The sequence below is a fragment of the Lates calcarifer genome, linkage group LG19, assembly GCF_001640805.2.
Source record: "Lates calcarifer isolate ASB-BC8 linkage group LG19, TLL_Latcal_v3, whole genome shotgun sequence".
NCBI lineage: Eukaryota > Metazoa > Chordata > Actinopteri > Centropomidae > Lates > Lates calcarifer.
This window is the reverse complement of record NC_066851.1, coordinates 5,475,205-5,486,833: the sequence shown is the minus strand read 5'-3', so window position 1 is coordinate 5,486,833 and position 11,629 is coordinate 5,475,205. Positions and strand designations below refer to the sequence as shown.

General features: G+C 41.0%; 1 protein-coding gene across 1 annotated transcript; it reads right to left on the bottom strand.

The window, feature by feature from the left end:
• Nucleotides 1-3,219: 3,219 nt before the first annotated feature.
• Nucleotides 3,220-11,319, bottom strand: calm1a (calmodulin 1a). The gene is made up of 6 exons (XM_018695169.2): nucleotides 11,184-11,319; nucleotides 5,695-5,725; nucleotides 5,391-5,534; nucleotides 5,174-5,280; nucleotides 4,752-4,887; nucleotides 3,220-4,444 (listed from the first exon to the last, which is right to left on the bottom strand). The coding sequence occupies exons 1-6, from the start codon at nucleotides 11,184-11,186 to the stop codon at nucleotides 4,416-4,418; spliced, it is 450 nt and encodes a 149-aa protein (XP_018550685.1). The 5' UTR covers nucleotides 11,187-11,319; the 3' UTR covers nucleotides 3,220-4,415.
• Nucleotides 11,320-11,629: the final 310 nt, after the last annotated feature.

The window sequence follows — 11,629 nt, the reverse complement described above, 5'->3', positions numbered from 1 at the left end:
GCTGAATGTCTTTTGTAATATTTGATATACTGAATAGTAAAACTGTCTCTTAGAAGGTAAAACTTATTTACCTTCAGGCTTAATATTTTTGGTAAACCTGTGTGAATGTGTGTGTGTGTGTGTGTGTGTGGTATTCCCTCTGGCTGTGACCTCGGGGCCAGCAGTGTGTATTACTTTCTCAGGTGTGTGTCTGTCAGTGGATAGGTGTGTCCTCCTTTGTGTGTCTTTTATCAGAGGATTACAGTGCTGACAGGCTTTGTACTGGAGTGTCAGGAAGCCACAGCTGAGTCTCACACACATACACACACACACACCACAGCCCCCCCACTACTGAGGTCCCTGCTGGACTCTCAGGTATCACTAACAGTCTATTCATGAAGTCATTTATTTATTCAGTAGCTGTGGTTGTGCTGTACCTCTTTCACTTTTGAGTCTTTTTGGATTTGGTGGTAAAGAAGCTTTAATATAATCTGGAAATGTAAATATTCCCCTTAAAAACTACACACACATTCATGTAAAGACATATAAATGACTTTTATTAGATGACACAGAGCATATCCCCACCCCAATTCCATATGTTATTAAATTTAAGAAAGAAATATTTAATGTTTTATTCCATTATATTCATCTGACAGCTGATTAAACATTTCTAACCTGAGATAAAATGAAGTATAAAGCTTGTTCCTCTGCTTGGTCCTGGCATTTATTATTATTTATTTTTATTTTATTTTTTTTCATTTCTGGAGCATAGTTGATGTGCTAAGAAAAAAAACCTTAATCTCCAAAACATCAGATTTTCATGAGGACAGACAACTTCCCTGTTTTCAGTGGCGTGACAAGGCATTTTGTCAAGATAATCAAATCAGTTTTTAAATATGGTTTCTTTGTTCAATTGTTTTAGAAGTGGCAGAATAAAGGAACAATTCTTGCTTCAATATTCTGAAACATTGTAAATCACCAAAATCAGAGATATGTGGTTTTCACATTATAATTCTTTGACTTATCTTAGAGCATGAAAATCCCCAGAAAGTAGAGATTCATCATTGCCATCTTGTATTTGAACCTTTCCAGCAGTAAATACTGGTGACAGGTTAACATCTTCACATTTTGAAAGGGGATGTTTTTTTTCCTGATGTATGTGTTTTTCTTTGTATGTTTTAGTACATATACTGCTGATACATGCTTATTTTTCTTATCTTTTACTTGAGTAAAATGTGGAGTACAGGACCTTCACTTGTAATGGATTATTCTTCAGTTGTGGTATTTAGCATTTTAAGATTTGAGTCTCTTATCTTTTCCCTCTAAAACCAAACTTGAAACTTGTGTGCTAACACACATCTTTAATTGTGAATTGCATGATAAAACTGCACTATATTAATAGAGCTTGTTGAACTTAACTTACCCCATATCAAAATTTGAACAGTTGCTGGCCCTGAAGCCTAATTGGCTGACTTCTCCTGAGTACTGGCATCCCATTGGACAATTATTATATTTTGTGATTAATACTTAAAATGCACAAAAAGTGAATTATTTCTATCTGGTCCTTGGTAAATAAATAAATAAATAAATAAAAGAGTGATGATGAAGTTTGTTTTGTTTCTGTTTTTGCAGTGGATTCCTACATCAGACAGTGTGTCCTCCAAAATACACCCTGTGGAATATGTCATGACCAGAACAGTAAGATTTTCTAATGTAAATATTACTGATCACTAATAACTGGGACTGCATTATGGGACTGTGTTATGTTGTTTATTTACATGAGAATAACTTTCACACAAATATAGATTTCTGATATATGCATTGACTGAAATTTTCTTATGAAGCTCTGTGATTTTCATGAATGGACAGTTGTGAAAGGAAGAAAGAAAACTAATAACTGTTAACATACTGAATATCTGCCCTATGTGATGGTATGTCCAACCTTTTTGTCTCTCTCTCTCTCTCTCTCTCTCTCTGTCTCACACACACACACACACACACCACACACACACACACACACACACACACACACAACTTGCTCCCCACTCCATTCTTCTGGCTGTCAGGTGAAAAACTAAAATATTTATGTGGGTGAACGCTAGAGCCAGGAGCCAGGGATTGTGTGTCTGTATGTCTATGTATGAGTGTGTGTGTTTGCCAGTATAAGTAGCATGCTCAGTTAGGGTGTTTGTGGCCCTCAGAGGATACACTGAATGTCTTTGAAATTAATCTGAGGCACATGTGAGAAAGAGAGAATCTTCTGGACTGGAAACCCTGTTAATAACGCTGGAGTGGCAGCTCACTAATAGCAAGCAGAGAGCAGCAAGATATATTAATACACTTCAGACAGTTACATAACTCCAGCTACTGTGTGTGTGTGTGTGTGTGTGTGTGTGAGATACATGGATAAATCTAACACCTCCTACACTTCTCCGTCCCTCTGTCTTCCCCATCTCTGCCTGTCTGCTTCTCATCAATGCCGCAATCACAATCAGCATGTCACATGTATTCTAGAAAGCAGCATGAGATTAAACACCAGTAGAGCAAATATACACTGTTTATTGACACAGCTCCAATCAGCAGTTTAGCCTTTAGTCTTTGTTAAACCCCAACTTCCAATGACTTGAGCTGTTAAAAAAGCCAGAGTATCAGCTTTTGAATCAGAGGACAGAGGGATGTGTTTTAAGGAGGAGAGATTTTATGGGTTTTAAGATGCATCTGTGAATCTTTTCTCATTTTCTTTTCATCTTTTCTTCTCCCTCAAGTCCTGGGTTTCTATTATTGTCTTTCAACCTCTTCATCTCTTCCCCTACTTGTCGCCTCTCTTGCTCTCTCCTCAAACTCCCACGGTTTTCTGCTCCCTCTCTCTCTCACTTTCTACCCATCCCGTGCCCAGCTCTGTTGCCTAGCAACGCCTCCTCATCTGCAGACAGACGTTCTTGACGATCTGGAGGAGTCCTTCTGACACCCTATCCATGTGTAATTGTACCATTACATGTTGGTGTCTAGAGTCGTTTGGGACACTGACATGATATTCATCCTGTGAGATACACCTTTCTTATCTTGTTTGCCTGTTATTCTGTTCAGGGTGCTTTTTATCAAGAAGGTAAGATAATTGGGGTAACCATGGTGACGTTTTAATGGAGAGGAATGTAGGAGCTGACCAATCCCCTCCAAAGATCTGTTTTTAAATGAGCTCCAGTAAACACACATAACAGACATGACGACCCAATACCAGCGTTAGTTCATGATCTTTTATTGGAAAAACAAAATGTAAAGACTAGCATGTACAACTTGGAATGCAGATCAACTGAACTGAACAGAACAGTTGGACTGGGCCGGGCCTCGCCGCACCCACACACACACACGCACGTATGCGCACGCACGCCCACAAACTCACACACAAACACAAGATAGAAATGCTGCAAAGCACCGACCCTGTCCCCACTAGACTGAAATTAATCCCCTCGCAGAATGACACACATGCAATGTTTGAGGCAATTTACTGTACCTGAGCATACTTCAGTGAATACCCACAGATCTTAGTTCACTACTGATTCTACTGCTTTCATTGTAAATCTCCACCTCAGCAAAAAGTGATACTCATGACACTGTAATTGCCCCAAAAACTGCTGTTGTACGTCATCCCTTTGAAAGCCCACCCAACCCTTCCAAAAGTAAGACACACCCACCGCCCAAGGGGCTCGAATCTATGCCCCACCCAGGCTTCACCCTCAAAAAAGGTAAACACACAAAGGATAAAGCGAGTATCCTGACATGCCAGAAACACAGAGTCTAAAATGAGTTCTTATTTATTCCATTTTAATATTTTTCTTAAAAATATCTCTGTCATCACTAATTTCATTTAGGTAAGCAAACTGCAAAGGTTCCGCTGGTTCACTCACTCCCATCCATCTGTCACCTAACCCCTCCCTCCTCCTCCTCCTCTCAGTGGGTCTCAGGTCAACCTGAGGCCCAACAACAGCCTTCTGCCATTGGGCTCTCGACAGTAACCCATCTAAAGCTGCATGCATGAAGAACAGAAAAAAAGAAAACAGGAAGTCATAGAAGAAAGGCGATTGGCCAGCCCAAATAATTATCATGACATCAGGCAGATGGAACCAGGAAGCAGAGGAGCAGTAGCCAAACCAGCCGGCTGCAGAGTGGCTGCTTGGCTAAAGAGTTGAGATCTGATTGGGCAGCTCAACGCTGGGGGGCGGGGGCGAGGAATACAAGCCAGTACATGCAGATTCATTTAGGTTTTTTTCTTTTTGTCTTTTACCTTTTTTGAGCTTGTTTATATGGACAGATTTTCAGTTTTCCAACATTCAGTTTAAGTTGTCTATACAGAACAGTATGAATAAATGTAGATTTTTGCAGTAAGAGGTAAGTGAAACATTTGACTGATTCTTCTCTGTCTTGACTGTGAGCCCAGTTCATTTGGCGGTCATCATCTGAACAAATTCTGTGGGGGGAAAAAAACAATAACAATCCATTAAGAAAAGTGTTTAACTTGTGTACTGTAACACAATAAAAATGTGACTGATAAGACTTAGAGAAATTAGCCATTAGACACCACTGGACACAGAATGACTACAGAGCATCTGTCTACAGTCAGTGTTTCTCAGATTTAGCTTTGTTCCATACACAGGAATTAATTATAATACAAATGGTGACGAACAGGATGTGTGTATGCATAGCTATATGTTCCTTTACGCATGCAACTGTATTAGTGTGGTTCACATTATTTTCAAGGCTCTGATCTCCTGTACCTTCATAATTGACCTGCCCATCTCCGTCAATGTCGGCTTCTCTGATCATCTCGTCTACTTCCTCATCTGTCAGCTTCTCTCCCAGGTTGGTCATCACGTGACGCAGCTCAGCTGCACTAATGTAACCATTACCATCCTGGCAAAGAGACAGACAAGTGGCCGGTTAAACACACATACAGCGTTTCAGTCTGTCATACATGTTATACAACAGACAGAGTCATTCATCTAAAGTCAGTCGAACCAGACAGACCTAAGTAGTCCTCTACACAACTTAAACAATCACTGAATTCAGATTAGGGAATTTTGTGTAATAGTGCTAAACTGCTATGAAACTCAGAATCAATTATTTTTATCACCTCGCCCTAACAAAACAAACAAAACACACAAACAAACAAGACACACACATACACACTGAGGCCTACCTTATCAAAAACCCTGAATGCCTCCCTGATCTCCTCCTCACTGTCAGTGTCCTTCATCTTCCTCGCCATCATCGTCAGGAACTCTGGGAAGTCAATGGTCCCGTTGCCTAGGAGTGAAAAGGTCAGATATAAGATATCCACAAAACTCATCAATACTGATAAATTAGACAAGTTTAACAAATAAATCTTTCTCCAAGTCGAGGAGAAGCTAGCTTACCATCTGCGTCCACCTCATTAATCATGTCTTGGAGCTCAGCCTCAGTTGGGTTTTGACCCAGTGACCTCATGACGGTGCCCAGTTCCTTAGTGGTGATGGTCCCATCTCCGTCCTTATCAAACAGGGAGAAGGCCTCCTTGAACTCTGGACAGGCAAAATGAAAAGGGGACAAAAACAAAAATACAGAGGGTGGAGGAAAGAATGAAAGAGAAAATATTAGCAACAGCACATATAACAGTGTAAACAGGAGCAAGAAAATGTGTATTTAATGCTAAGATGTATAATGTGTCTACTGCCACCTTACCTGCAATCTGCTCTTCTGTTAGTTGGTCAGCCTAAAAAAACAAATACAGAAGGAAATGGGGGGGTGAGTTAGGATTTGAACAGTGACAGGCTTTTATTCAATCCTTCTAGATTATATTTCTCATTTACTTCCAAGACATTAAAAACCCTATTTCCTTGCCAACGGCCAATCAACAACAGCATCATCACACTTGAGCAACAATTACAAGTCAGATGAGAGCAAGTGATCATACAAGAAATGGAGGCAGGCTCCATTAAATGAGCATGTGAACCAATAAACACTTGATGTGAGAGTGATGCAACCATCAGACATGATTATTTTTTCAGCTTTGGGACTAACTACCCTGGCACACTAATAAAAACATCTAGTAAAACAAAATAATTTCTACTATGAATCACATCCATACCACCCCAAAAAACATGGTTTTTGTCTATGTTCAAGCCATACATTAACACCAATACACCACCAAGTGATGCTTTAAGTTCAGTGAGCCCATTCATTCTTTGTGCATATCTGTGTACAACCTTTATATCTTCAAAGTGAATATCTGTGAGGTCTGCCACTAGCTTCACCGCTTTCGGTTCTGGTTTCTTCGTGCCTCCCCCTCTGCCTCCACCTCCTCGTCCTCCTCCATCCAGTCTTAACCCACTACCACCGCTGCGCTGCTTCAGATCCACACCTCTCCCTCTTGTACCTCCCCCAGTTACTCCTGCTTTGATGGTGAGGCCATCCAGCGCCCCCCGCACCATCACCAAGCCTTCAGCCAGGCACTCTGCCCGCTTGCTGTTCTGGACGCCCTGTTTTTTAACCTCAGCCAGCTCGGCCTTGGTCCTCTGCAGGCAGTTCCTCAGGTCCTGCATCTCTCTGACCAGGCTGTCCATGCGGCTGGAAGATGTGTCCATCAACATCTGTAGGAAGGCTCTGTAGTTCCTCTCCTGCTGCTGGATGAGCTCCTTATAGTAGTGCTGTTGTTCATCCAAGAGGTCGTAGACAGTGGACAGGCTCACCAGCTCATCCTCTGCCGGGTACACAGCAACTTTCTTAGGCAGCATGATGAGGGAAGGATGGCATGAAGGGCATGAATGTCTTAGCATGGGAGGAAAAGTTGGATGAAAAAAATGAGGGCCAGACATCTATCAGTTGGTCCTGATTGATAAAACGGATAGAGGGAGACACAGGTGAAAGGCAGATTTTGCCATCTCTCTGAATAGTTACATAATGGATGAGGTAAAAACTTGATTTTGAGTCTTGATTTGAGTAAGCCAAATAGATGGATGTTATTTAGTTCTGGACAGATAGATAGTTGGACAAACACATGAATGGTGATCAGATGACTTGATAACTGCAGGACTTGTCTTTCAGTCCTTCCAGAGTGAATAGGTGGCTGGACAGATGACAGACGATTTCACAATCCTTCTGGAGTGGCAAAGGTCAGCAGACTGGCACTAACCTGGCAATGTCTCCCCCTTCAGTGTACCTGGATGACAAGCTGATGGAGCAGTTGGTCCTTCTGTTGATGTTTGCCTGGTTACGTATCCATCCGTCTGTCCATCGGTCTCTCAATAAATCTGTCTGCCTATCTATCCATCTTTCTCTCTGTCCTCCTGTCTGTGTGGCCAGATGCTGTCCTTCCCTGGCTCCATCTGACTCCAACTGAGTGAGACTTTGTAGAACCCCACTGCCTGTGTCTCTATGTCAGAATTTATGTGTGTGCGCGCGCTCAGGCATGATGGTCAAATGCTTAGCTGTCTGTCCATCTCTCTATCAGATGTAAAGGAAAGATGGATGCACAGATGGAGTGTCCACCTCCTGCAGTAGTTGAACACATGATGAGCCTTCAACAGATTGACAAAGAAGTGTGTGTGTGTGTGTGTGTGTGTGTGTGTGTGTGTGTGTGTGTGTGTGTGGTGGTGAGTGCAGGCCAGAGGAGGTCACCCAAATGTGTTTGTTTGATTTAAGGTGTGTGTCAGTAACAGTGTCCGACCAGGAGAGGTCACAGAGGTTCTGTGTATGTCTATATGCATGTGTTAATCTGTGTCCTGTCATCTCACTGGTACAGTTGCAGCTCCTAGGGAGGATCAGTTAGCTAGGCATCTGACCTCCTAGACAGCATCATTGGGTCACACCAAATACCCCCCCCCCCCCCCTCTCTCTTTTAGAAAGGCCCCTGTCCACACAGTTACAACAGTTTCAGTGACTGACACACCCAGAGTTTGCCCTGTGTCTCCGGCTAGGTTTGTTTGAGGTAAATGAGACAAAATGGAAAATGGCCTCTTTTTTTCAAAGATACTGCTGCCAACGAAATTTTTATATTTCAGAAACCCCATCTTTTCTTGTGTATCTGTTAATTTCCTTCTTTCCTATGTAGTATAATGTTAAATGCCAAAGAGCATAAAAGTCTTGATAATGATTAATACTTTAAATATTAAATATATAATAAATATTAAATATATATAATACTTATATAGTACTGTATTTGTCTGATCTTAAGGACCAAGAGAAACGGAGGGAGGAAAAATTTAAATAATGGATAAAGCTGAAATGTTTTAATTACATTTAACTTAACTTAACTACAAGGTATTAATACTGTCAAGCAATAATAATGAGGCTTTCAGAATTTGGCTGATGATAATGACAGTAATGTCCATGTATGTGTGTGCAGGCTCTAGCAATGCTTAACAAGCTGCTAACCCCTTTAATATCCAGGCCAAATGCCTCTCAAGGTGCTGCAATGCCTGGCAACACAGACCGCATACTGTTAGACAGTGAGTGTAGCATGTAGGCCCTGTCATTTACTTAACATCACACATGGACAGTATTAATGAATTTAAGGGGAAGATAAGTTTTATTCAAATTTACTGATTCCACCACCTTTACTAAATACATCTGAGAATAATCACTGATAAACTGTTTTGAACTGTCATTTTTATGAGGGAAGAGAACCAATCAAACTTCTATTTACTTACCTATTTTATATCTTTACAATCACTACACTATAAAGTAGGTGGTAATGCAGAGCAATTTGCAGATGTGTGAAAAATTTATAGACATCCACTGAGTCATGCACACTGTGGTGATCAAAGCTGACTGTGAACATACAACAATGCCCATTTTGTTTCCCGCACATTCTCACTTCAAACAGGCTGGTGAACACATTTGATTCACACTCCAACAGCAGTACGCTGACTCACAAGACAAGTCTTTCTGCTTTACACAAATCCAAAAAATGTAAAGGAACCGTGGCAACTGCAACAATGATGTCTCAATCCCACAGACTACTTCCTACTTCCTGTGTCATAATTTGCCAAGCCTGTAGCTATAGCAAACACAAAACAACCATGTACCTATGGTAAATCAATCAACAGGCAGTTAAAGAAATTAACTCTACAGAGGCCAGGGAGTGGCCAGAATATCCAGTCTGACATCATTTCTAAATCTTAATGTGAAGTCAAACTCACCCTACCAGTCACTGTGATGACTGGTCAGACTAAAAGATTCAAATATAATACAATTTTAATACAAATAATAACAGCTGCCATTAAGAAAATCCCCACATCCATTCACTGGGTGTGTTCAATACACATGGTGTCAAACATTGATAAAATATAGTAGACTAATTACCAAATAAATCTATTTTAAAGCTAATCTTACTGCCTTTGGCTGAGGTAACCCAAAATGATAAGCTACATTAAATGATATCTTAGTAATATCTGTCATGTTAAAATTGCCTCAAATTTGTCAAGATAGGTAGGTATCAAAAAAAGCACCCCAAGAAAAACAAAACCTATGAAACTCAGTCATGTCAGTCCACTGGTTTTTAGCCTACGCCTTCTGGAAACAGGTATCCACTGTTTTTTTTATCATAGCAATCTAATCAGCAAATATTTTACACCTGAGAGAGAGTAACAGGTAATGAGCTGCTGGGACAGAAAACTAGGGCCACTGTAGGCCAGAAACTACTGCATTAGTTAAGTCATGTCTGTAAGAAGAATGTGTCAGGAAATACTAAAATAATCACTTAAAATGTGATCAAAAAATAAATGTAACTACAAACATGTATGTAAGTGACATGTTGCAGGGTTTTTTTTTTTTTTTTAAATACAGCTGATGAAGTTTACATAAATAGAGGGCAGTGCCCACACAATGAAAGAGCCTATAATGTGTTCATCTAATTGCATTTGTCAAACAGGTGCATATTTGTGTCTATTAAAGATTTACATGTAGCCTGAAGAAAAGGTCCATTATACCATATAATCAATTTTTGCACATGACAACTGAGTACTGCATGTGTGTAAATGCAGGCAACGCTGTCCACAAGCTATAAACTACAGAGCATAGATGGTGTATGATGCTACCACAACCATTACAGGGACAATTAAAGTTATGCACCAGAAAAGGGAGGGAAACATCTCTGCTTTATAACGTTTTGATATTGTTGGAATAAAAGACCATTTTCTTGTTGCTTGCAATGTTTAAGACAGACCAGACTGAAGAAGACATTTCCTCTCACATCACCAGTCGGTATTCAATAAATATGACTTGTAACCAATAAATTGTCATCAGCATGTTGAAAAAGATTTAGCGTAGTAAGCATATATGTGGTTTATACTGGTGTAAAGTGAATATACAAGTATTACACTATATTCTGCGACCTAGTAGGAAATGTCAGCTTTTACCACTGCAGTTTTTACTGCGGTTACATATTGTACTTTGATAGCTGGCATCGATAGTTGTTATGGTAACAGCTCTGAAAAAATGTAACCCTGCGTAGATATCACTAGAAGGACGAGAGTATATGATAGCTGTGGTAGCAAAAACTGGTGACCAGAAGTGTAGATCGGTGTGTACCCCACCAACACCTCACCCATCAGTCCTCATCTTGGCTGACGGGCTATTAGAAATCTCAGTGGTCACAAATTTCGGTGCAATACCGGCATCAAATATTCTGCGTTGAGATGCCAACGTTAACAACTGTGTTTCCAGCATCACTCCAGAAACTACCAAATTGACTAACTTTAGTACTCTTGAAGCGAAAATACATAGATGACTGATGGTTCTGCTATTAGATACCGGAAAATCAGTCATTGGGGCTGTAATATTAGCTGTGATGCTAACACTGGCAGCCAACAGAACCGCCAAATACTGTAAGTATGTGGCCCCCTGTAATAAGTTGCACACATCAGCTGATATCAACTATCAGTTATCATTTCAGAAACGTCAGCTAACATCCACTACCTTTATAATTTCAGCAACTGTGACATGATAAGCTTCTGGCTCGCAGCGCCGAGCCGCTATGTCTCGCCACCAGTGTTAACAGCTAGTTAGCTAGCTAACCCAAAGGTACGAGTCTATTCTACTCGCGCTCTCTGCATCAGAGGCTTCAATTTATTTCAACAAAACGACTATACGGGAGAGACTTAAGGACCCCTGTAAAATCAACACAATTTCAAGTCGCTCGTATCACATGCCGCGGCTGATTCAACACTCACCATGTCTGTTTGAGTTGGAGACGTCGGTACGCTAGCGCTACAGGAGAGAGGAAATGGACGTTTGCCACTGAACAAGGATGGCTGGAGGCGGGCAGGCAAGACGAACCACCGCTGTACGGCTCAGTGTATTCCTCCGCACTGTGGAGAAATTCGCTCAGTCAGTGAAGTGTCCACGCGCTTTCCTCGTCTCTGCACACGTGCATGCGCGCACGCACACCACGAACCTGCCTCTCCGCGCGTACCTGTCCTTGGACCATACAGTGTATGCTTTGTGTCTTGTTTCACACAGAGAAATTACTCTGAACTAATTCGGTTTTCTGAGTATAAAAAGTGGCCACTATTTAGACAGACAGGCGATGTCCAGGCACAATGAACAGTGTTGATGTGAAAGAGGTGTCATGCTGTGTAAGGCCATATTAAAGTATTAGGGGGCCACAGGGCAGGAA

Coding starts and splice junctions, on each gene's coding strand:
- calm1a (XM_018695169.2), bottom strand. Junction 4,888..5,173: donor CATTCAGGGTTTTTGATAAG/GTAGGCCTCAGT, acceptor TCTCTTTGCCAG/GATGGTAATGGTTACATTAG. Junction 4,445..4,751: donor TGGGCAGGTCAATTATGAAG/GTACAGGAGATC, acceptor TTCCCCCCACAG/AATTTGTTCAGATGATGACC.